Source organism: Thamnophis elegans, chromosome 8, assembly GCF_009769535.1.
Source record: "Thamnophis elegans isolate rThaEle1 chromosome 8, rThaEle1.pri, whole genome shotgun sequence".
Classification (NCBI taxonomy): Eukaryota; Metazoa; Chordata; class Lepidosauria; order Squamata; family Colubridae; genus Thamnophis; species Thamnophis elegans.
The window spans coordinates 59,494,854-59,518,868 of record NC_045548.1 but is presented as its reverse complement, the minus strand read 5'-3'; the positions used below and the strand labels follow the sequence as shown (position 1 = coordinate 59,518,868).

Sequence of the window (24,015 nt, the reverse complement as noted above, 5' to 3'; positions counted from 1 at the left end):
GGGGGCATCCCTGTCTGACTCCCTTTTTTATTTTGATCTTCTCTGTTAGTTCTCCGTTCACCAGAACTTTGGCTGTCTGACTGTTATAAAGTTTTTCTATCATTTTTGTAAATTTTCCTCTGCATTTCATCCTGTCTAATAGTGTTATTATAAATTTCCAAATTACATTATCGAATGCTTTTTGTGCATCAAGGAAAACCAGTACCATTTGTTTTTCTGGATGCACCTTGTAATATTCTATTATGTCTAGGATGACTCTCGTATTATTTTTAATGTGTCTATGAGGTAAAAATCCATTTTGGTCCGGGTGTATTAGTTCATTTAAAACCTGTTTAATTCTTCCTGCCATAATTGCTGCAAATATTTTATAATCGGAATTTAGTAATGAAATTGGTCTATAGTTTTGGATTTCTTGTAGATTGGTTTCTTCTTTCGGGATTAGCGATATTATTGCTTCCGTCCATGATTCAGGCATCTTGGCTTTTCTTAAAACTTTGTTAAACATTTCCACTCCTAGTTCTTCCAATATTATTTTATTATATTTGTATAGCTCCACCAGTATTCTGTCTGGTCCTGGGGTTTCATTATTTTTCTGGTTTTTCAGAACTAATTCCTCTTCAGCTAATGCTATTGGCCTGTTTATCACCTCCCTTTGTTCTTTTGAGATTGGTGTTATCTTTTCTGTGTTTAAATAATGTTTTATCTTGATTTCTTCCATACTATATTGTGCGTATAGTTTTGTGAAGTATTTATGAATAATATGCTTCTTTTATTCTGCTTTGTATTGAATTATTCCCTCATCATCTTTTAATTGGTATATCATCCTTTTTTCTCTTTCATTCTTCAATCTGTATGCCAACCATCGTCCAGGTTTGTTGGCTTGTTCAAAGTAATTTTTTCTGGTCGCTTTAATTTTCTGTGCTAATTCCTTTTGAGTTATTAAGTTGATCTTATGTTTTATCATCTCTCTTTTTTCTTTTTTAATTTTATTCTTTGGGTCTTTCTGTAGTTTAGCTTCGGCTTCCATAAGTTCTTTTTGCATACATTCTTATTGCTTTTTTTGTTTTCTAGTTTTTCTCATCATGTAGGCAATCGTGAGGCCTCTTGTGTATGCTTTCATAGTGTCACCTTGAATTGAGGTGTCTTCTTTTTTATTTATTCTAAAAAATAGTTTTAATTCTTTCTCCAACATTTGAGTGTATTCTATTTCATTTACAATATTTGAATTCATCATCCATCTTTTTCTTCTTCTTTGACCTTTCCAACTTAATTTTATTGGATTATGATCTGCCTTCTCATTTGCTTCTATTTCAATTTTGTCTAATTGATTACATAGACCAGATGAAATTCAAGCCATGTCAATTCTTATCTGGATTTAATTTCAGTATATTATCTCTCATCCGGTCCATAACAGGAAATAATTTTCACAACTACTAAGTGCTCCTTTGGATGGTAGTATATCAATGCCTTTCCATCACAAAGTAATCAGAGGTGGTATTCAGCCAGTTCTGACCAGTCCTGCTGAATGGGTAGCGGAAATTTTGAGTAGTTTGGAGAACCGCAATTACCATCTCTGGCTTGCTCTGCCCCCATCCATTTGCTGCCTCCCAAGTCCCAGCTGATCAGTTGTGTCTTCTTTTGTTGCCCTGCAAAGAAGAACGGAGCTGGAAAGCAGGTTAGTGGGGTGGGGAGGGAATGGAGATTGTGCAATATCCTTCTCCAGGAATGGGGAGGGAATGGAGATTTTGCAGTATCCTTCCCCCTGGAGTGTGGAGAGAATGGGGATTTTGCAATATCCTTCCCCTGCCATGCCCACCAAGCCACACCCACCAAGCCACATCACACCATGCCCACCAAGTCATGCCAACAGAACTGGTAGTAAATATTTTTAATCCCACCACTGAAAGTAATAAATGAATACCACCAGTGGGATTTTGTTTTGATTTGTTATTTAACGAAATAGGGGACAAGATAGAACCTTGTGACATATCATGGATCAGCAGGAGCTGAGATGGTTGAGATGGACTTGAGAGATTCTTTAAGTTTTTATCTTTTCACAGTGAAATCAAGGAACTTGAGATGAGTGTTAAACAAGTCTTCCCTTTTTTAAGACTATAGTCCCCCAACCAATTTTGAAAAGTGGATTTTTAATTATCTTAACGAGCATCAAAATTTAACCAGGATAATAATAGTGTTGCCTTCATTGTTGTTACCTTTCTAGAACAAGTAATGAAAACCTTTTTCAAAAAGCACAGAATCATCCTGTTTTTGGTTCACATGGGGTGTTTTAGGAACCAGGGGTGGTATTCACTTACCTTTCTTACCGGTTCGCAAATGTGAGCGCTTGCACCACCTCCATGCATGTCCACAGTCTTCCATGCTTGCACTTTTGCCAAAAAAGGGCCTAAATGGGATGCCGTAGAACTGCTAGCAGAAATCGCGGGATGCACCCGCGATTTCTGCTAGCGTTTCGGGCGAACCAGTGTGAACCGGTAGAATATCTCCTCTGTTAGGAACACAATGCTGGTCACCTGCAGTGACCCAGACTAAAAAAAGCTATAATTGCTATAATTATAATATATAATAGCTATAATTGCAAATGGAATCTACTTTTGCACAATTGAGACTCAGGTTTCACCAGTCAGGTGGCGCCAGCCAATTTTAAGCAATTTATCCATCTTTGTGTTGACAGTAACGCCTCTGCTGAAGGAGTCAGAGAATAAATGAAAATCGTTTCATCTGATGGAGAGCTCAGCGATCCTTGATTCTATTGCATTTAATTAAGAGTGGTCCATTTCATTAGGAAATAAGGACTAACCATTAATATAAGAGCATTGTGAGGCTCTGTTAGTGCAGTGACTATGAAATAAATGCCAGAGAAGATGAAGGGGGAATCTATCTTGCTCTCTAGTCTATAGAAATAAATGCCCCAAGTACTTACCATAAATCAAGAGTGCACAATTTGGGAGGGGAAGGAGAATGCAAGGGCCACCCAAAATGTAGGTAGATTGAAGACAGAAACAAAATTGATTTATATAATTCCAATTGCAGTTTGAATAATGCAATAGCATTAATATGATGGCTTATGGAGTAATTTTCTCTTTCTGTTGCTGTAAGGAGATGGTGGGGGATGATATGAATGCTGATGAGGCTGACTGGAGTACAGAGGATATGAGGACCTGTTTAAATTCAGATGGCCTTGCCTTCTTCATTGTTTGATATGAATTACAAAACCAGCTGGATGAAGATGAAGATGAACCTATTCCAGAAAGTGAGAGATCTAAAAGAGTCTCTTCCATAGTGAGATCGGCAGCCTATAAGTTTAATAAATAAATAAAGATACATGCTCGGCATTCCAAGATAAGATAGAAAGACCTGCACATGGATTAGAGATCAAATGAAAGTGTACAATATCATCAAGAGAGTTAAAAAAATTGAAATGGAAACGGGCTGGTCGCATAGCAAGAACTGATGGCTGGTGGACCAGGGATGTGAAGTCAGGGTTGAAGGGAGGGGGAGGAATTCAAACTTCATCCTCAAGTGTAGATCCCTCCCCAAGTGTAGTTTGATTGCAGGCAGAGCCACGTTGCCTTTTCAAACACACACACACACACACACACATACACACACACACGCACAAACAGCTGGATAAAACTATATAAGCCCAGCTTCACTGATTACAAGTTTGAAAAGGCAACATGGCTCCTCCTGCAATCAAAGGCTCAGATCGGTTTTCAAGCCATTGGAAAATATATCTATATATATGGAAAATATAATAACACTTTTGTGTTTGTGTTTGTTTGAGAGAGAGTGAGTGAGAGAGTGAAGGGGGTAGGAGAGATAGTCCAATCCAACTTCTCTGTGTGCGTGTGTCTGTTTGAGAGAGGGGGGAGGGAGGGAGAGAGGGAGGAAGGAGGGGGAGGGAGAAGAAAAAGAATGAAGGAAACTTTTTTGCAAAGAAGAAAAACAAATGCTGTCGCTTTAAATCGGAACTGAGCATGCCTGGCTGTGGAATTCAGGGAGTTGAAGTCTGCAAGTCTAAAAAAATTTGAAACCCATCACTGTGTCAGTGCCTCACCAGCCATAAACCTCACCGCACGTCACTGTGGTGGACCAAGGCAGTCATAGAATGGATCAGAGGTGGGTCTAACAATCTCTAATATTCACATATGCCTGAGCCACATCTAAAGAAGAGAAGGGGAAGGAAAGGAGAAAAAAATTCCCCGAGGATAAGCTCCAGCACGAATCCAAAAGTTTAGAAGAATAGATCCCTGGTGACCGATGCAGATTCATTCTTGCAACATTATCCTGGGACATGTATATTTGCCTCTGCTCACTAACATTCTTTGTTTTAGCTCAGCTAAGACACTGAGCCTGTCAATCAGAAAAGTCAGCAGTTCGGTGATTTGAATCCCTAGCACCGTGTAATGGAGTGAGCTCCCGTTACTTCTCCCAGCTTCTGTCAACCTCGCAGTTCGAGACATGTAAAAATGCAAGTAGAAAAAATAGGAGCCACCTTTGGTGGGAAAGTAACAGTGTTCCGTGTGCCTTCGGCATTTAGTCATGCCGGCCACATGATCATGGAGTCGTCTTCGGACAATGCTGGCTCTTCAACTTTGAAATGGAGATGAGCACTGCCCCCTAGAGTTGGGAACGACTAGCACATAAGTGCCAGGGTAACCTTTACTTTTACCTTTAAACCATTATTCTCATTGATTTTAATATATCTCGTTTCTTCCTTCCCTTTCTTTGCGTGGCAGAGTATAAATGACGCTTAATAAAGGAAATTGAAAACAAAATGAAGTGTTTTGAACTCATCTGTTTTAACCATCATTCGAAATGATGATACCATCTATGCAGGTCTGCAGCTTCATTAAAAGCCCTCTGTTATTCAATTATCAAAAGAGCTTTTTGTCAAGAAAACATTTTGTTAGGGTCCTTGTTAAGAAAACTCTTAATTGTTTAATTTTCAATTGATACTTGAAAAGGCTCATTTTATAATTATCTTTTTGTATTCTTGTTAAGGACCTTCTTTATATTACAACCATTTTTAATCTTTCAAAATATTCCAATGAGCATAATATTATTAATTAGCTAAGTGCTATAATTGCTACTCTGAATTATGGTTTCTAAGGGGGGGGGAAGGCTTAATCCTCTTTACTAATGAAACAATCCAGCAGAAGACAATGACTCTGATTGAAAAATATTCTTGTTTGGATTGGCCACTTCTATGGACTTTACATGATAAACTATGCACAGTTGGGATTTAAAAGAATTCTGAGTTAAGTATCTCAATTTATCAGGAAGATACTTAATTTTTTTCAATTTATGTTTTGTTTTTAACTATTGTAGAAAGCATTTAAACCAACGGTGCTACTGCTAGGCAGCTTTTACTCTGATGGTTCCCATACTTTGCTAGGATAAAGCAATGCCCATCCCAACCAGATGTTTCATTGCTGTAAATAGGCACAGCTTTCCCCAGGGTTGTCTGCAGGATGTGGTCAAAACAGTCAAGACACATTCACAATAGTGTGATCATAGGGCTGGAAGGGACATCAGAGGTCTTTTAATCCAACTCCCTGCTTATATCATCCCAGTCAAATTGTTGTCCAGCCTATTCTTGAGAACCTCCAATGATGGTGCACCCACAACTCCAAGAGTCAAACTATTCTATTGATTAATTGCTCTCAGTATCAGAAAATTTCCCCTCACTTCTAAGTTGGATCTGTCTTTGACAAGCTTTTACCCATTACTTCTTGTCTTACCCTCTAGTGCTTTAAAGAATAAATAAATCCCTTCTCCCTTGTGACAGCCCCTCAAGGAATGGAAGACAGCTATCCAGTGGTGGGATTCAGCCAGCTCGCACCACTTCGGGAGAACCTGTTGTTAACTTTCTGAGCAGTTTGATGAACTGGTTGTTGGAAGAAATCATGAAGGCAGAGAACCGGTTGTTAAATTATTTGTATCCCACCACAGGTACCATCTATTCTATACTTATGCATTTGTTTTTCCTGCTCATGTGTAAGACCTTCTTTTTCTCATGACTGAACTTCCCCTTGCTGGATAGGGCCCAATGCCCAAGTCTGTCAAGAAGATCTTTCTGGAGTTTGAGCCTATTTCTCAAGAGTAGGCTATCCCTACCAGCTTGGTATCTTCTACAAATGTTGAATCCTAAATGTGTGAAGGCTCCCAGAAGGCTTAACCAGGAATGTGCTCTAATAAAGTTTACTGGGACTTCACATACTGTATTTTTCAGAGTATAAGATGGACCTTCCCCCCCCCCAAAAAAAGAGTGCAGAAATTTTGGTGCGTCTTATACACCGAATACAGCATTTTTGGCCTCCTGAAGCCCCAGCCCTGCATCCCATTTCTGCCTTACTGCAGATTTAAACAGGATTATTCCATAAAATCATGATCTTTTCTTGGCCTGCAGTGTGCTGAAGGAGTTCTGTCATTTTTTTAATTATTATTTCTGAAAAGAGGGCTTGAAGGTTTTAGAGGAAATTGATTGCGGCCACTTCAGGTGAACATAAGGCTTCCTGTGTTCTCTCTACAGCTGACATGCAGAAAAACACACGTACCCAGGATATGTGATATGCAATTATATGGATAGGGATACTGGAGGGGAAAACAGGCGTTTCAGGTGCTTCCGAGGGACTTAAATGCCCTTTGGTTTTAATACCACTTTTCCAGTGCTGAACTAATTGATTGTCACACCCAAGTCAAGGGGATGAATTTTGTCTACATTTCAAATTTGAGTGTCTATAGAGATTCTCAGTCAGCTAGGTCATGGTTGTCCCAAAGGTGCTTTTTTCAATTGTCTGTGAGGAGTATAAATCCTTGCAGACAATTGGATGAGCTTCTTGGATGAGAAGTGAAACTTCTTCAAAGAAAAACAAGGAAGCCCAGTTGCCTCTTGAAAAAAGCACCTTTTGGATTTCAAGCTTGTGTGTGCTTTGCTCTAGGGTCAGAGCCAGAAGTGGTACTCAGCAGATTCTGACCAGTTCTGGAGAACCAGTAGCGGAGATTAGTAGTTCAGAGAACCGGTAAATAAACCTCTGACTGGCCTTGCCCCCATCTATTCTCTACTTCCTGAGTCCCAGCTGATCAGGAGGAAATGAAGAGTAACCTTCCCATGCAGTAACTTTGCCCTGGAGTGGGGTGGGAATGGAGATTTTATAGTATACTTCCCCTGCCATGCCCATCAAGCCATGCCATGCCCACCAAGCCACACCCACAGAACCAGTAGTAAAAAAAAATGAACCCCACCACTGGGTTACAACTGTCAAATTAGCTGATTCAAACATCCACATCTGGTAACTAGATGTAGTAAAATTCTTGTTTCCAGATGAGGTAATTAGGCTTCTGTTTCTTCCCTGGACACTGCTCCTAATCAATAAAAAAAAAGTATAATAGATAATCTAACATTTCAAATTCAGAAGAAGAGAATGAAAGTTTGACTATGTGTCCATAGTGTTCTCTTCTAACCAGAAGTATTACTGTAGTAGTGAGATAACAGACAGTTTGGGGGGAAGGGTTGTTGTTGTTGTTGTTGTTGTTTTGCTAAAAACCTGAAACAGAATTTTGGGAAAATAAATATAAATATTATTAATGTTTGTAGTAGAACCTACTGGCAATATCAGTTGGAACATATTGGACACATTTGGCTATCTGGAGTTATGCTGGAGGATTCCAGACTAATGTAATCTTAATTATACGATGTAAGGCATTTGGCACAGACTTCCTCCCCCCTCAAAAGGACAAAACATCTTTAGGGAAAAAACCTGAGGTAAAAAGAAATAGTTTCATAAAAACACCATTATGAAAGGAATTAAGACTCCTTTATCGCAACACAAAACTCTACATTTTGCAAAGGGCACCCTTGATTTCAAAAGCTATAATGAAATTATGTCCTCTGTTAAGAGCTTTCTTCCCTGACAGGAGAGATGCTTGAACTCCTCTAGGTTCAAGTTAGGTAATGAAGAAAGGCGCCTGAAATAAATTGCTCTTAGTTCTTTGTGAAAGGAATGAAGTAATGAATCACCAAACAAGAGCAAAGACAGCTTCTCTCATGGATCCAACACTGGACCTCTCTCCAGAAGTCAGTTCAGAGGAGGGGGATCAGTTTCAGTCGGCAGAGGAAAGGGCGCAGCCAAGTGTTGGTCAGGATCAGGGCTTAGAGAGTACTAGCCTGACGGAGCAGCCTCAGCTCCGTCAATTGGACGAGTGACAGGTTGAGCAAGGAGAGCCATAGCTGCAGCACGTTGGCTAGGAAGCTGCCACTCATTAGCAACAAGGAAGAGGTGGAGTCCACACCTCCTCCTCCTGATCCAATGACACAGAGAGCAGAGAGCAGAGAGGCACAATGCCAGTCAGCTAGACTACTCGCAAGGAGGAAACCTTGCCTCTCATGAAGGACTGCAACAATGTCACCTACTTAATCCCACCCTGAGGACTTGAGTATTGCTGGAGCAATATGCCCAGTTCTGTGCCTTGTGTGCTCATGTCATGTATCCTGATCCATTTGACTCACAGGCTGCTTTCCTAGACTTCACAGGTCCGCATTGGACCCCATTGGTTATCCAGTGACTTATGCTGTACTGAGCTTAAAATTCAGATCTGCGTAATGGGGGTGCTTTCTTTTTTCCCCATCAAGTTTTTTTATTTTATATTATTTATACATATCAATGTGTGAATGGTGTGATATCTGGGTATCATCCATTTTGATACAAATAGATGATACAAATAGACATAATATTATTACTCATAGTTAATACATTTCATTTTCATTGTTTCATATTTTTACACATACCTTATACTACCACCCTTCAGTTTCTAAACCTCCCTCTTGTCCTTTCATATACCAATATATATGTGTGTGTGTGTGTGTGTGTGTGTGTGTGTTGTATTTGTGCTGATAAATAAATAAAGGGAGACTAGTATAGATCTATTTCAAGCTATTTAGCCCTCATCAGCTAGCCATACCCTTACTGGGATTAGGCTAGCTGAAGAGAGCTAAATAGCTTGAAATAGATCTATACTAGTCTCCCTTTATTTATTTATCAGCACAAATACAACACAAATGTAACAAAAGGCAACAGTAAAAATATTGGGTTTCTGTCTGGATGGTCTCTTATGACGAGCCGATGGACAGAGAATGGAAGCAGTGGGCTTCCTCCCATATTTGGACATACCAGGGGTTGTGACTTAAATATATATACATGTATATGTATATGTATATGTATATGTATATGTATATGTATAGGTATATGTATATGTATATGTATATGTATATGTATATGTATATGTATATGTATATGTATATGTACATGTACATGTACACACACACACACACACACACACACACACACACTATTATTCCCCTCTTATTTCTATCTCTATTTTAATTTTTCCCCATATCACTGTAATATTCATTTCTTTTCTATTTTCCATCTTTCACCTGTTTTATTATTCATATTTGCCTTATTTAGTTCTTTACATCTTTTTATGTTAAAATTTCATCCTTCATTCTTTCATTATCCAATGTCTCAATGTATACTTCTAGTGCCAATCACAATCAGTTGAACATTTAAAATACATTTATTCATGTTCTTTCCAATCATCCAATCTGAATGACTATACTATTAATACACATGTTTATATTAAAATATATTCTTTCATTATCTAATCACTCATTGTTTAATTTTATCATTTCACTGCTAATCATATTTTATGCATGTTTAATAATACCATCATCCAATTTCTAATTTTGCAATTAATGCTTAATTCTTAGTTATAGTCGCCATATTTCACTCTTCATATCTATTTATCTTAAAATATTATCCTAATGTCTGTCACACTACATACAAAATAATTATCCAGCCTATATAATTCTAATATGAATATACATGTTTTTATTGAGATGTATTCATGGAAGATATTTTAATATCTCTCTCTCTTTTTTAATCCATCATCTCTTGCCCACATCAGACCTTTTAGTCTTTTTTTTTTGCTGCCTCCCATATTCTTCTCTTAAGACTTTTACTCCATCTACTTCTAGATCTATATTCTGACTATGCAATCTAACTTTTTCAATGGGGCTATTTAAGTTATCCTAATAATAACTCTATAAGATCAAATCTTGTGATTTGTCTAAATTGGTGAAGGAGGGGCAAATCATGTTTTATAAACTAGATGTAATCCTTGTATCACTATTTTAGATATTCTATTTTAAAACCGTTGGAGTCCTCCTCTGTTTTACAGTCAACATTAAATGAGCTTCTATCAGATTTAGGGAGGCATAAGAATAAAATGTCATTGCAATGTTTCATAGTTGAACATCCCTACTTACCAAAGTTGTGCAAAAGGAGCCTTATCAGAGGTGGTATTCAGCAGGGTCTGATCAATTCTAGCGAACCGGTAGCAGAAATTTTGAGTAATTCAGAGAACCGGCAAATGCCACCTCTGCCTGGCCCTGCCCCCAATCTATTTGCTGCCTCTCGAGTCCCAGCTGATTGGCTGGGTCTTCTTTTGTTGCCCTGCACAGAACAGAGCTGGAAAGCAGGTTAGTGGAGTGGGGGAGGGAATGAGGATTTTGCAGTATCCTTCCCATGCCACACCCACCAAGTCATGCCCACCAAGCCAGGCCTACAGAACCACTAGTGAAAAATTTTGAATCCTGCCACTTTATCCATTTCCATAACACAACACCATCTTGTTGTCACTATCTGTCCCTGGCCCCATCCTCACCTAACCCACTGCAACCTTTAGCACCGAACAAAAAGAATTGCAGACTCCAGTCTGTTGCAAATTGCCTGCTGTATGTATATCATATTAAGATCATAATGTTGGAAGGTATAGGTAGCCTTGGCTTATGACCTCAACTGAGCATCTATCTGTTGCTAAGAATCATTTGCTAAGTGAATTTTGCCCCATTTCATGACCTTCCTTGCCACATTTGTTAGGTGAGTCACTACATTTGTTAAGTAACATGGTTGTTAAGTGAATCTGGCTTCCCCATTGACTTTGCTTGTCAGAAGTTTGCAAAAGATGATCACATGATCCAGGACAATGCAACTGTCATAAATATGAGTCCTTTACCGAGCATGTGAATTTGGATCACATAATCATGGGGATTACAGCAAATCAAGACAGCATGCTAAAAAGCAGAGACATCACCCTACCAACAAAAGTGTGTATAGTCACGGCTATGGTTTTCCCAGTTGCAATGTATGGCTGTGAAAGTTGGACCATAAGGAAGGCTGTGAGCACCGAAAGATTGAGGCCTTTGAACTATGGTGCTGGAGAAGACCCTTGTGAGTCGCTTGGATCGCAAGGCGATCAAACCAGTCAGTCCTAGAGGAGGCTAACTCTGATTGCTCTTTAGAAGGTCAGATCCTGAAGATGAAACTCAAATACTTTGGCCACCTAATGAAAAGGAAGGACTCACTGGAGAAGAGCCTAATGCTGGGAACGATTGAGAGCAAAAGAAGAAGGGGACCAGAGAGAATGAGGAGGCTGGATGGAGTCACGGAAGCAGTAGGCATGAACTCAAATGGACTCCAGAGGATGATAGAGGACAGGAAGGCCTGGAGGTCCATGAGGTCATGATGTGTCGGACACAACTTCGCAACTAACTACAAAAAATCACGGGGATGCTGTGATGGTCATAAGTGTGGAAAACAGTCATGTCACTTTTTTCAGGGCCATCGTAATTTTGAACAGACATTAAACAAACTGTTTTAAGTCAAGAACTAACTCTACTTCAAGGAATCATCTTGTTCTGTCCCTTCTAAGGTAGGAAATCTTCCACAGCATTGCTGCTGGGAGTTATTTTGTCTTTAAAACCTTTAGAAATATAGAAACTTTATGCAGGTTCTCAGCTCTGCTTCCTTTGCCATGTAGCCCTGAATGTCTGCTAAGACTATCAGCATCAGAAATGTTCCTGCTTTAGCTTCAAGGGCAAAAAAGATATTATGTGGAAGGCAGAAGTGTCTCTGGAGCCCTTTTATGGAGCTTTTTAAAGCTGCTAAGACTTCTCTTTAGCTCAGCTGTCCTGCGGTCCTGAAAAAAGACACATTGGGCTTAATGAGTTGCAGATAGTTATTATAATCAAATGCCTGTGTGCTCCATACCGTCCTTTTGATGCTTCAGAACATCAAACAAGTCCTGCTGGATCAAGGAGAACCAGAAAGAAGAACCCAACTCTCACATTTGAAGTAATATTGGGCTCTTTGAGAGTCACTCCTCAGCAGTTAGCAATCAATTGTAGAGTGCTACAAGGCATGGAAGCCCCATATATAGATATCTCTGAAAGAATTGCTTTTCCATTCTTAACTTCATGAATTCCATAAATTAATTGTGGATCTACCTAAGAAATATCTTCTGTAGCTGTTCAGAAGCACCCAGCCTGGCAGAGAGGAAGGATCAAGCACGGAGCTTGTCTAAATGTCAGGGTTCCAAGTAACCCCCAATGAAAGAAGACTATGAGGCTTGAGGTTCCTCAAAGTTCCATTTCATTAGAGATGTCATATTGGCACATCTGGGAAAACCCGAATCTGGAAGCTTCCAGGTTTTGCCCACCCAAATGAAAGTTCAAATCCCTGTCCAGGACCCACATATCCATCACATGGCCCATTCAGACACTGTCCCAACTGGAGATGCCTCCTACTCATGCCCTTACAGGTACAGGGCAAGATGTCCTTGATTCTCTGAGAAAGGAATGTTATTTTGACTATATATCTCCCATACTCCATATAATTCCCCCTCCATTTTCCCATAGCATTGAATGCGGCAGACCAGAAGGCCCAATGCAAAAAATGACTTTCAGGCCTGACACTAGAATCACTACACAAGCACAAAAAGGCTAGGACTGACCTTCCCAAGTTCCTTGGACTCTTATCTAATTGTTCCCTGGAATAGACTGCCAGACGTTATTATAGGCAGAACATAATAAAGTCATTAACTTGAACTCTGGGTGTGTGTGTCTGATTGTTTGCATTGTGAATAACGTAAATATGGAGCTAATGAATCCTGTTTGATCTGAGATCTGTTGTCAAAAAAAGGGGAAAAACATGATTGGATAAGAACATTAAGTTCTATTATTGGCTATGGTATACCTTGTTTTGTCATTTTGGTTTCTCTGATGTATATACATTTATTTAGGATTTATTGGGCTAATGGTTTCCAAGATGTATTGGGAAAATGACGTGCTTTGTACATGTATGTTTCCCTTAATAAAAAGTAAGTGGTATATTTTATTTGTCACTGTGATTCTATGAAACCTACCTATTGTGAAATGGAACTATACTTTGACAAAAGCTCTGTTCTACCAGATTTTGTCTATTTCTGCACCAAGGAGTACATTCGGGCATTAAGAACAGCCAAAAGATCACACATTGCCTCCTTGGTAGCGTCCGCCGAGTCCCGCCCAGCCGCCCTGTTTAGGATAACCCGCTCCCTCCTAAATAGGAGGGAGACGGGGAACCCCCTACAGGGTAAGGCTGAGGAGTATGTTCAGTTCTTGGCGGACAAAGTTGCTCGGTTTCGGTCGGACCTGGACTCCACTCTTGCAGATCCAGCCGAGACACAAGGGAATGACTTGGCAGACCATCTCTGGGTTGAGTTTCAGGATGTTGCCTCCGGGGATGTGGACAAGGCTATGCGAGCTGTGAGCGCCTCAACCTGTATACTGGACCCGTGTCCCTCTTGGCTGGTTGCCAACAGCAGAGAGGTGACACGAGGCTGGATCCAGGCGGTTGTTACCGCCTCTCTTCGGGAGGGGCACTTCCCCACCGCGCTTAAGGTGGCGGTGGTGAGGCCCCTCCTGAAGAAACCGTCTTTGGATCCAGCAGTTCTTAATAACTACCGTCCAGTCTCCAACCTCCCCTTTGTGGGGAAGGTTGTTGAGAAGGTGGTGGCCTTCCAGCTTCAGCGTACCTTGGAGGAAGCTAACTATCTTGACCCCTTCCAGTCTGGCTTCAGGCCCGGTTACAGCACAGAAACCGCTTTGGTCGCATTGACCGATGATCTCTGGAGAGCCAGAGATGGAGGCCATGCGTCCATCCTGGTTCTCCTTGACCTCTCAGCGGCTTTCGATACCATCGACCATGGTATCCTTCTGCGACGACTGCGGGAGGTGGGGGTGGGCGGCACTGTTCTACGGCGGTTCTCCTCCTACCTCTCGGACAGGTCGCAGTCAGTGTTGGTGGGGGGGAGAGATCGTCCCCGAGGCCCCTAACCTATGGGGTGCCGCAGGGCTCGGTCTTGTCCCCCCTGCTATTCAACATATACATGAAACCGCTGGGCGAGATCATTCGGAGGCACGGGATAAAATACCATCAATACGCGGACGATACACAGTTGTATCTGTCCGCCCCGTGCCAACTCAATGAAGCGGTGGACGTGATGAACCAGGGCCTTGAGGCTGTTAAAGACTGGATGAGAGCTAACAAACTGGTGCTCAACCCAGAAAAGACCGAGTGGCTGTTGTGTTTTCCTCCCAAAAATTCGGCTAATGTTCCATCAATCAGGCTGGGGGGGCAAAATTTATACCCCTCAGACAGGGTCCGCAACTTGGGAGTCCTCCTGGACCCACAGCTGAGTTTTGACCATCATTTGTCAGCTGTGACCAGGGGGGCATTTGCCCAGGTTCGCCTGGTGCGCCAGTTGCGGCCCTACCTGAACCGGGAGGCCCTCACAACTGTCACTCGAGCCCTTGTGATCTCTAGGCTGGAATACTGCAATGTGCTCTACATGGGGCTGCCCTTGAAGAGCATCTGGTGACTTCAGCTAGTCCAGAATGCGGCCGCGCGAGTGATCGTGGGCGCACCACGGTTCGCCCACATAACACCGATCCTCCGTGAGCTGCGCTGGCTACCTGTTGATCGTCGGGTGCACTTCAAGGTCCTACTTACCACCTATAAAGCACTCCATGGTAGTGGATCTGGCTATTTGAGAGACCGCCTTCTGCCAATTACCTCCCTGCGTCCCATCAGATCGCACAGGGTAGGCCTCCTCCGAATTCCATCCGCCAGTCAGTGCCGACTGGCAACTACGCGGAGGAGAGCCTTCTCAGTTGCAGCTCCGACGCTATGGAACAATCTCCCCGTGGAGATCCGCACCCTCACCACCGTCCAGGCCTTCCACACGGCCCTCAAGATCTGGCTATCCCGTCAGGCCTGGGGATAGGATTTACTCTCTCCCCGCCCGAATGTTGAGTGAATGTTGTGTTTTATGGTTATTTTTTTTACTCACGTTTTTCTTTTATGTCTTGTCTTGCACTCCCTTCCCTCATTATTGTAAGCCGCCCTGAGTCCCCTCAGGGAAAAGGGCGGCCTATAAATGTTCAATAAATACTAAATACTAAAATACTATCTCGATGTAGATGTGGAAGGCAAAATTTGCGAAGGACTAATCTAATATCAGGTTAAGACAAAAGATTTTAATGTTTTCCGAAGTGTGCTCTATAGATTTCCTGTGTCATGGCAAAACAAGAGATAACAAATACACCAAAGAAGGTCAGAAATAATAGCCACCGATATGCTCAGAATGAACCACACATTGAACTACGCAAACACAGAAATAATTGCCCATGAAGGGTGGGAAGGACTAAAGAATTTCTGGAAGCCATGGTCCTCATATCAAAGATACATCTATAAATCAATGGAACTAGACATGATCCATCAGTCAGTCAGATACCTCATTCAAACCATATGTAGAAGACTGAAAAGATAAAATATAAAATATCTTTTGATGTTTTCATCTCCCAAAGTGTGGAAATCCAAATTTTAAGTATGTACATTGTGTCCAGTTTAATTCTGCACTAAATGTAAAGCAAGAGTTTTTATTACACATTATGTCTAGCTAAGAAGGAACATATACAGTATTTTCTCCATGTACTTTTGTTAATACACAGATTTTGGCAAAGGTATTTCTTTTCTCTTCTACTTTTTCCCTTTCTCTAAGTATTATATAAAACTGTAATGGTATTGACAAGGATTTGTGGCTTGTGCAGTACCACTCTTAAATTACCATCATGATACTCTGATCCTTAGATAAGTCCAGTCTAAAGTTATAACAGATCCTTTGGGACTGAAACATCTAAAGTTCCCAAACTTTATAGAGGGATAGTCTAAACACCTCACTGTACCAGGATCCCACATCCACTGCCATTTCCTCATCCTGTATCAGCCAATCTGTCTTGACAATCTCTATGATGGCAATCCCAAGAATTGGGGAGAAGGGAAATTCCACATTACTTGTCAGCTGAAGGAAGGACAACAGATTACAGCTTCTGAACCCTCAAACTACAGTCCTCTCAACAGGGAACTTCTACAATTACCGTATATACTCGAGTATAGGCCAACCCAAATATAAGCCGAGGCACCTAATTTTACCACAAAAAAACTGGAAAAGTTATTGACTCGAGTATAAGCCTAGGGTGGGAAATGCAGCAGCTACTGGTAAATTTCAAAAATAAAAATGAAATCAGTATTCAATGAAATACTTCACTCACCTCATGATGCTGATGTCCCGCTGTGATGATGATGTCCCGTGCAGCCGCGGGAGCGATGTCCCGCCTCCTATGACACACGGCACAGTGATTCCTATCATTGGATCACTGTACCAGAGGAGGTGAGACATCGCTATGTGGCTGCTTGCCATAACAAGGAGGAGGTGGAACATCGTTGCAGAGCGGCAGGAGGGGGAGGAAGGGGAATCATAAGACAGCCCTGCATTACATTAGAACGTGAGGAGGGGGGATGGTGCGGTGCGCGCTGCACGGCAACTGACACAGAGGGAGGGGAAACTCACAGGGGCGCCGGGCCGTTCACGAGCGTCACCCAGCGGCATGGCCTCGCCCCTTTTTCTCCTCCATTTCGGGCAAATTTTTCACTGACTCGAGTATAAGCCGAGGCGGCTTTTTTCAGCCCAAAAAGTGGACTGAAAAACTCGGCTTATATTCGAGTATATACGGTACAAGATCATTACCCAATGCAGTTCCATTCAGCAACAAGCCAGCCTCTAATTTTTGATCCACTGCAGTGGTGGGTTGCAGGCAGTACATCCCGATACAGGTGTATGGGAGCCAGCCCAGAGCACCAGATTCCATTCCGTTATGGTGCTCCGGAGGACCCACATGCCCGCCCTCGCTCCTTACCTGTGCTTTAAGCTTTTGGCGCTTCCATGCATGCAGCGCGCATACGGCACCTGTGCGACGCTCTGCCGAGCAGCTGGAGCATCGCGGAGCCTTGGGGGAGTGTCGCAGGCAAATACGATGCATGTGCGGAATGCGCGCATGTGCGTGCGCACTGCACGAGTTCATGTGGGAGGCGCAGGGACCGTTCCAACTGTATCAGTCGGAACGGAATCCAGAACTCACCACTGATCCACTGCCACCGTGCCAGCTGTCTTTACCTCTGTTGCTGCTACCACTGTTCATTCCATTTCTCCTGCTAGCTCTGGCATCAATACCACTGGCCATCCACCAAACCAACAAGGACCACCAAAGATCTCCACATGTCAACCACAGCATCCTCAAACTTCTCACCATAACAAGCCTATTAAGCAGGCATCTAATTTGGTGGTCTGATGGAGAGAAAAAAATGTTAGGTTGCCTGCACTATTTTCTCCATCTAGCCAGACAACTTCAGTATGAAGAAGTTAAAGACAGCCCTACTGGATCAGGCTAAAAACATCCTCTCACATAGCATTCATGTAGAGTGACCAACAGGCTGCATTTAGAACCATGCAACCTATAGTAGGTTAGTCAATTTCCATTGTTATTCCCTAATAGCTGCTCTTGAAATCCAATTGTCTTAAATTCCCTCATTGATTACCTTGTCTGCCATGGATTTTTCAAGTCCCCCTTTCCAATTTTCTACACTGAAGATCAACATCATTTCCATAGCTGTTGGAGATTATCCATACGTTTAGTTTTGTATTGTGTCAAAAAAAGTCATTCCCTTTATCATCCCTAGTGCCTCAGTGAATGCAATGACAGTGGATCTCTTCACCTTTTTTGAGTAAGGCAGAAAGACATCTCTTTATCTGCATTTTCCATATATTAATGTTTTATTTTTAATTTATTTAAAATGTCTATTATCTACTCATTGTCCAGAGTTCTTTTTATGGATTATAAGCCACCTAATGAGAAGGAAGGTTCTCACTGGAGAAGAGCCTAATGCTGTGAACAGTTGAGGGCAAAAGAAGAAGGGGATGACAGAGAATGAGGTGGCTGAATGGAGTCACCGAAGCAGTCAGCCTGAGCTTAAATGGATTCCAGAGGATGGTAGAGGACAGGAAGGCCTGGAGGAACATTGTCCATGGGGTCCTGATGGGTTGGATATGACTTTGCCACTAACAACAACAAGTCATACAATAAGTATGGCTTAAATTAAAACAAATATGCAAGTCTAATAGATAAGTTAGAACTTAAATAATAATTATAATAGCATTGATATTAAATCTGTGATGCCAGAATGAAAGGTCAGTGACTTTTCATGTGGTTTTAAGAGTCTGATAATATCCTATTCAATCTGTTCTTCATTTCCAAATTCTGTTCAGAGTCTGAAAGAGGTATATACATAAAGTACCAACTAGAAGGCTTTATTTTGACCTTCACCACTTGAATGCAGAGACAAAATGCCTCCATACCATCATTCAAGATTACTATGTATTCCTAATGGACAAGAACAATGATCGACAGTTGACACTGAACAAATTCCTATATGTTTCTCTTCCATCTGACTATCAGCCTCAACAAGACTGAAGTGCTTTATCAGTCTATGCAAAACACCAGGCCCACAGAACCAAAAACCATTGCGATGACACCCAACTGACAAATGTAAATCGCTTCAAATACTTGGGAAGCATCATCATCATCATGAGACTTTGGCAAAGAAATCGTCAAGCCTAGCCAGGCAGTTACATACTAGAGTGCTCCATCAACCTCCATCTTTATAAAGCTTAAAGTTTACAGGGCTGTGGCTGTCCCTTACCTCGTCTCCAGATTTGAGTCCTGGACTCTGTACCAAAAGGATATCCAACAATTGGAGAAATGTCACATGTACACTCCAGAACTGGTATTCAGCAGGTTCAGACCAGTTCTGGAGAACTGGTAGCAGAAATTTTGAGTAGTTTAGAAAACCAGTAAATACCACCTCTGACTGACCATCTAGTCTCTGCCTCCTGAGTCCCTGAGTCCCAGCTGATCAAGAGGAAATGGGGATTTTGCAGTAACTTTCCCCTGGAGTGGGGTGGGAATGGAGATTTTACAGTATCCTTCCCCTGCCATGCCCACCAAGCACACCCACCAAGCCATGCCATGCCCACCAAGCCACACCCACAGAACCAATAGCACAAAATTTTGAATACCACCTTTGGTACATTCTCTGCTCCATCCTTGGCATTTGTTGACAAAACTGTGTCTCCAACCTAGAAGTCTTGGATCACAGAGTCTACCAGCCAGTGACATGCAGTCAGGGGAGGCAGGAGAGGCACAGCCTCACGACTGTCAATCATGAAAAGGAAAAAAAATGTAAACAGGAAAAGGCGAGTGCTGAGGTTAGGCTAGCTAGCTGCTGCCACACCGTGAATGACTGCCTGATTAAAAAAAGCCTCTTAAAAAGTGCCCTCTAGTATGAGGCAGGAGAACTGCATGCCTCATCTAGTCTGACTTTTTAGGTGCTTGAGCAGAGTTATGCGAGGGTTAAAAGCCTAAAAAATCCCAAGATAGTTGAGGCACGCAGTTCTCCTGCCTCATGGTAGAGGGCGCATTTTTAGAGGCTTCAACTCTGTCATTCTGTTTAAAGCTGCCGCATCGCAGTCACTCTTCCTCCTCTCTTTCTCCATTTCTGGTGTCCCCCACTCCCACCCCATGCTCCCTCTTTTCTTTCAAATTTCCTTTTTTTCTTTTTTCTTTAATAAATGCAATGCTCAGGCAATCTCCTCTCCCGCAACACCCTACTGACGAAAGCACTTTCTTTCGCCCGCCTGAGCTCGCGGCAGCCCGCCTGAGCTCTGCCACGAGCACAGGCAGGCAAAAGAAAGTGACTTTCTTTCGCCCGCCTGTGCTCGGAGCAGAGGTGGGGTGTTGGGGGAGAGGACTGCCTCACCAGCCATAAACCTCACCGCACGTCACTGCTACCAGCATTGACTCCCAAATGAAGAGCCCAGATGAAATGGGTTGCATCAGAATGAATGAGTACTGTAAGTCTCACCAGTTAGAGTGTATGGGAATCTAAGAAGAGACTTGAGGTCAACCACACAACAACTACACAGATGCTGTGAAAGAAGCCTATGCCACTGTGATGTTCAACCTAGGGAACTAGATGCTGCAACTGCTGACAAAAACCTACTGTGCTATGAAGCCTCCATTGGCTTTGAAGATAGGTACTACCAAAAATCATAGACAACCATCAATGTAACCACAGAATAATACACATAGTTACGACAACAGTGATGTTCAGTTCCCCCATTGTGCTAGACTTGGCACTTCCAGTTTGGGATTGCAGAGCCACCTCTGCAGTGGTGAAATTCAATTTTTTTTTACTGCTGGTTCTGTGGGCATGGCTTGGTGGGCGTGGTGTAGCTTGGTGGGCATTACTTGGTGGGCGTGGCAGGAGAAAGATACTGCAAAATCTCCATTCCCACTCCATTCCAGCCAGAGGTGGAATTTGCTGGTTCTCTGAACTACTCAAAATTTCCACTACAGGTTCTCCGACCTACTCAAAATCTCTGCTACTGGTTCTCCAGAACTTGCTCAATCCTATAGCACTAAGTCTCATCATTTTGGATTTCCCTGCTTTTTAAATAGTTATGATATGATAATCCTACTAGTTATAACTTAAAGGTGTTGCATGCTGAGATATCACTATGCTTATTACAGAGTATACTGTAGTTGTATACTCGATGTACTAAAAAAGAATGCATGTTACATTTGGAACTCATTAGAAAAGCATTAGCATGTTACATTAGAAACTCATTTGTCAAACAAACTAACGGCTGAAATTACTCCAAAAATATTTATAAAATCAAACAAACCAGGGCATAAATTCTGCAATTCCCACTCATTCCACTGTTCATCCTCAGCTTCTGTCATTCAGATTAAATGGTCTGGTTCACACATTGCATAAAGCACTTTACTTTAAAAAAAAGATAGTTGATAAAATAAACAACCATTGTCTGGATTCATACAACATGCTAAACCATAAAACACAGTTTACAAATCACACTTCATACAATCTGCTAAGCCAAACTCCATGAATCACATCAAAACAGTGTTAAATGCATTGGTAACCTGCAAGCTAGATTACTGCAGTGGACTGTTTATAGGACTGTCTTTGGATCTAGCCCAGATATTTCCTGCAAAAATTCAACAGTCAGATTCATCTAGGGAAAGAATCAAAGGAACTATTATGTCTATGCAAAAGGTATCATGTCGGCCATCCATTTGTTTCCAAACAACATACAAACTTATTATTCTTAAAGCGTTAAATATCTTGGGTGTGGATCACTGAAGAAAAAATCTTTCCTCTTAGCTGAGATCATTCAGAGAAGGTCAACTGAAAATTCTTCTTGCTCTAAGTTGCTGCCAGCTTCTGATCTCTAGAATCAGAAATTATGGTGAATTTAGATTGAAATTGTGGTTGAAATTATGGTGCAGATATTGACTGGTATTGTAAGAACCATTTAGTCACCATACTTTTTGGGCAGTCTTAAAGTGTGGATAGTTTAATTTTTTTCTGGGTTTATATTTTTAGAACATAAATATTTGATTGTTAGTGACATATTTATTGTAATAGAAATAACCAAATAAACTAAGGAAGTTTTGTATGATGTATAAATGCAAATGTAGCATCTGTGAACATGGAAGCCTCATTTGGTCTGGACTTTCCATCCAGAAGACTCCTGCTACAAATGGAACCTCCCAAACCATTTGGAGCAGAGGTTTCCAACCTTGACTTTAAGACTTGTGGACTTCAATTCCCAGAGTTCCTCAACCATGCTTCCATGCTTTGCTGGCTGAGGAATTCTAGGAGTTGAAGTCCACAAGTCTTAAAGTTGCCAAGATTGGAGACCCCTGATTTGGAGGGTAGTTTTCTTACCTGTCTTCTTGAAGCCACAGCACTGTTGATGCTCTTATTGGTTGCTTTGGTTTTGCTTGAGAGAACCAAATCATTCTTCCATGTTGCTGAGTTTTCTTTAGAGTCAGATGAAATTGGGCTCAGAAACAAAATTCTAGCAATCAACCCATAGAGGACAGTTGCTAAGATCATTGGCATGACATAGAATATCCCAAAGTCCATCATATAAATCGGAGAGTAGTAACTCCGAGACACTTTATACCCACAAGACACTACCGTGGCTTCTTTGTAGACTTCCCTCTTAAGATCCAGTAAGAAAAACCAGAGCATGCAATAGACAGAGGTGAACGCCCAGACAAAAATGATGATTTTTTTGGCTCTGGAGAAAGTGCATAGAAACTGAGCTTTGATGGGATGGCAAATGGCAATGTACCTCTCAATAGTGAAGGCAGTAATAGAGCAAGAAGAAGCATTGATACCAAGATATTGGAGGTAAGTAATGCAGAGGCATCCAATGTAGCCATAAACCCAGAATCCATAAATGCTTTCAGTAATGTTGGGTAGTCCAGCAGCCACAAGGACCATGAGATCAGCTACTGCAAGGCTGACCAGGTAACAATTAGTGGGGGTCCTCATGTGCTTTGTCCTAAGTACCACCAATACCACCATGATGTTGCCCACAATGCCTAACCCACAAATAAGGAGAACCAAAAAGATAGTGACCACTTGGTATTCAGTAGTGACCACCTCCAGATTTGGCAGAACTTCTGTCTCGTTCTGTCCATTGCCTGTGTTGTTCTCCATTGTTGTCTGGCTGCTTCTGTCCGTTCTGGTCAACACATTTTCTCATTGCCTTCCTAGGGGAAAAAAGTAATCACAGGGAGTCTAATGTAAGGTGAAATTCCTGTCTCTAGGTTTTCCATCCCACCTATATTAAACCCTTGGCTTCCAACAGTGCATTGACCCGATTACAAAAACCCCATGCACAGATCTGACTACTGTACAAGAAGGTTATTCTCTCCATCTCCTTAATCAGCTAGATTTGGGGGGAGGGGGTTGGTAGACAATTATGCTAGAACACAACTCCTATGATGATTCCCCCCCCCCCGCCAAGTAGATTGTGAAAGAGAGGAAAGATAAGCTATCAGAGTTTGTTCTTCTCACCATTCACCGACATCCCCTGGCAGAGATGAATGACAAAAGGTCTGAAGGCAGGTCTTCCACGCTCCTGCCCCACTGCCAGAGTTGAAATTGAAAGGAGGAGAACAAATTTCAAAAAGGGTTTGGGGAAATTCCCCCACTTGAGTGGGGAAAGCAGAAATGTATTCCTTGCCGTTTCCAGCTTTGTTTGTGGCTGAACACAAGGATCAAGCAACCCAGCTTAAGAACCCCTTTGGCGTAGCTTTGAGGGAAGCCAGCAAGTTGATGAAAAGGAGATTTACAATTAGACAATTAGAGCTACATGCCTTGATTATCCCAGCTTAGTTGTTGCGTTGATCAGCTCTTACTGAGTTGAGTAAGCAGAGGAGATAACTCCCTTCCAGGCACATCACATTTGTTAATCTACATAGGAATCTATGCTGCAAGGGGAAGAAAAAATAAAACTGTTCCCTTTCCCTCTCCTGTTCTTGGATGTAATATGCCAGGCAAAACTTACCTGCAGCTTCCTTGAGTTCTTTGAAAGGAGCATGTTCTGTCTGCATAGAGGGCACCGGCTCGTCTCAACTTTGAGCAGCCAGAGAGAAAACCTTCCGAGGGTGATACTTTCCCCCCCTCGGCAAATGGGCTGGAGTAGATCAATTCTGTGACAGTGGGCTCAAGCTTCGTGGCATCAAGCTTCGTGGCATCAGCATCTTCCAAGCCCTCCCGAAACGGAGCCTCTCCAAGCGGCAAAGCTGTCAAATCACAAAATTGCCTATTAATGAGG

General features: G+C 41.9%; 1 protein-coding gene across 1 annotated transcript in view; it reads right to left on the bottom strand.

Moving 5' to 3' along the window:
• The window catches only part of TRHR (thyrotropin releasing hormone receptor), a 29,297-nt gene extending 6,405 nt beyond the window's left edge, over nt 1-22,892 (bottom strand). The window contains exon 1 of the mRNA XM_032222291.1: nt 22,110-22,892. Within this exon, the coding sequence (XP_032078182.1) occupies nt 22,110-22,892 (783 nt within the window). The remainder of the gene's footprint in view (nt 1-22,109) is intronic.
• Nucleotides 22,893-24,015: the final 1,123 nt, after the last annotated feature.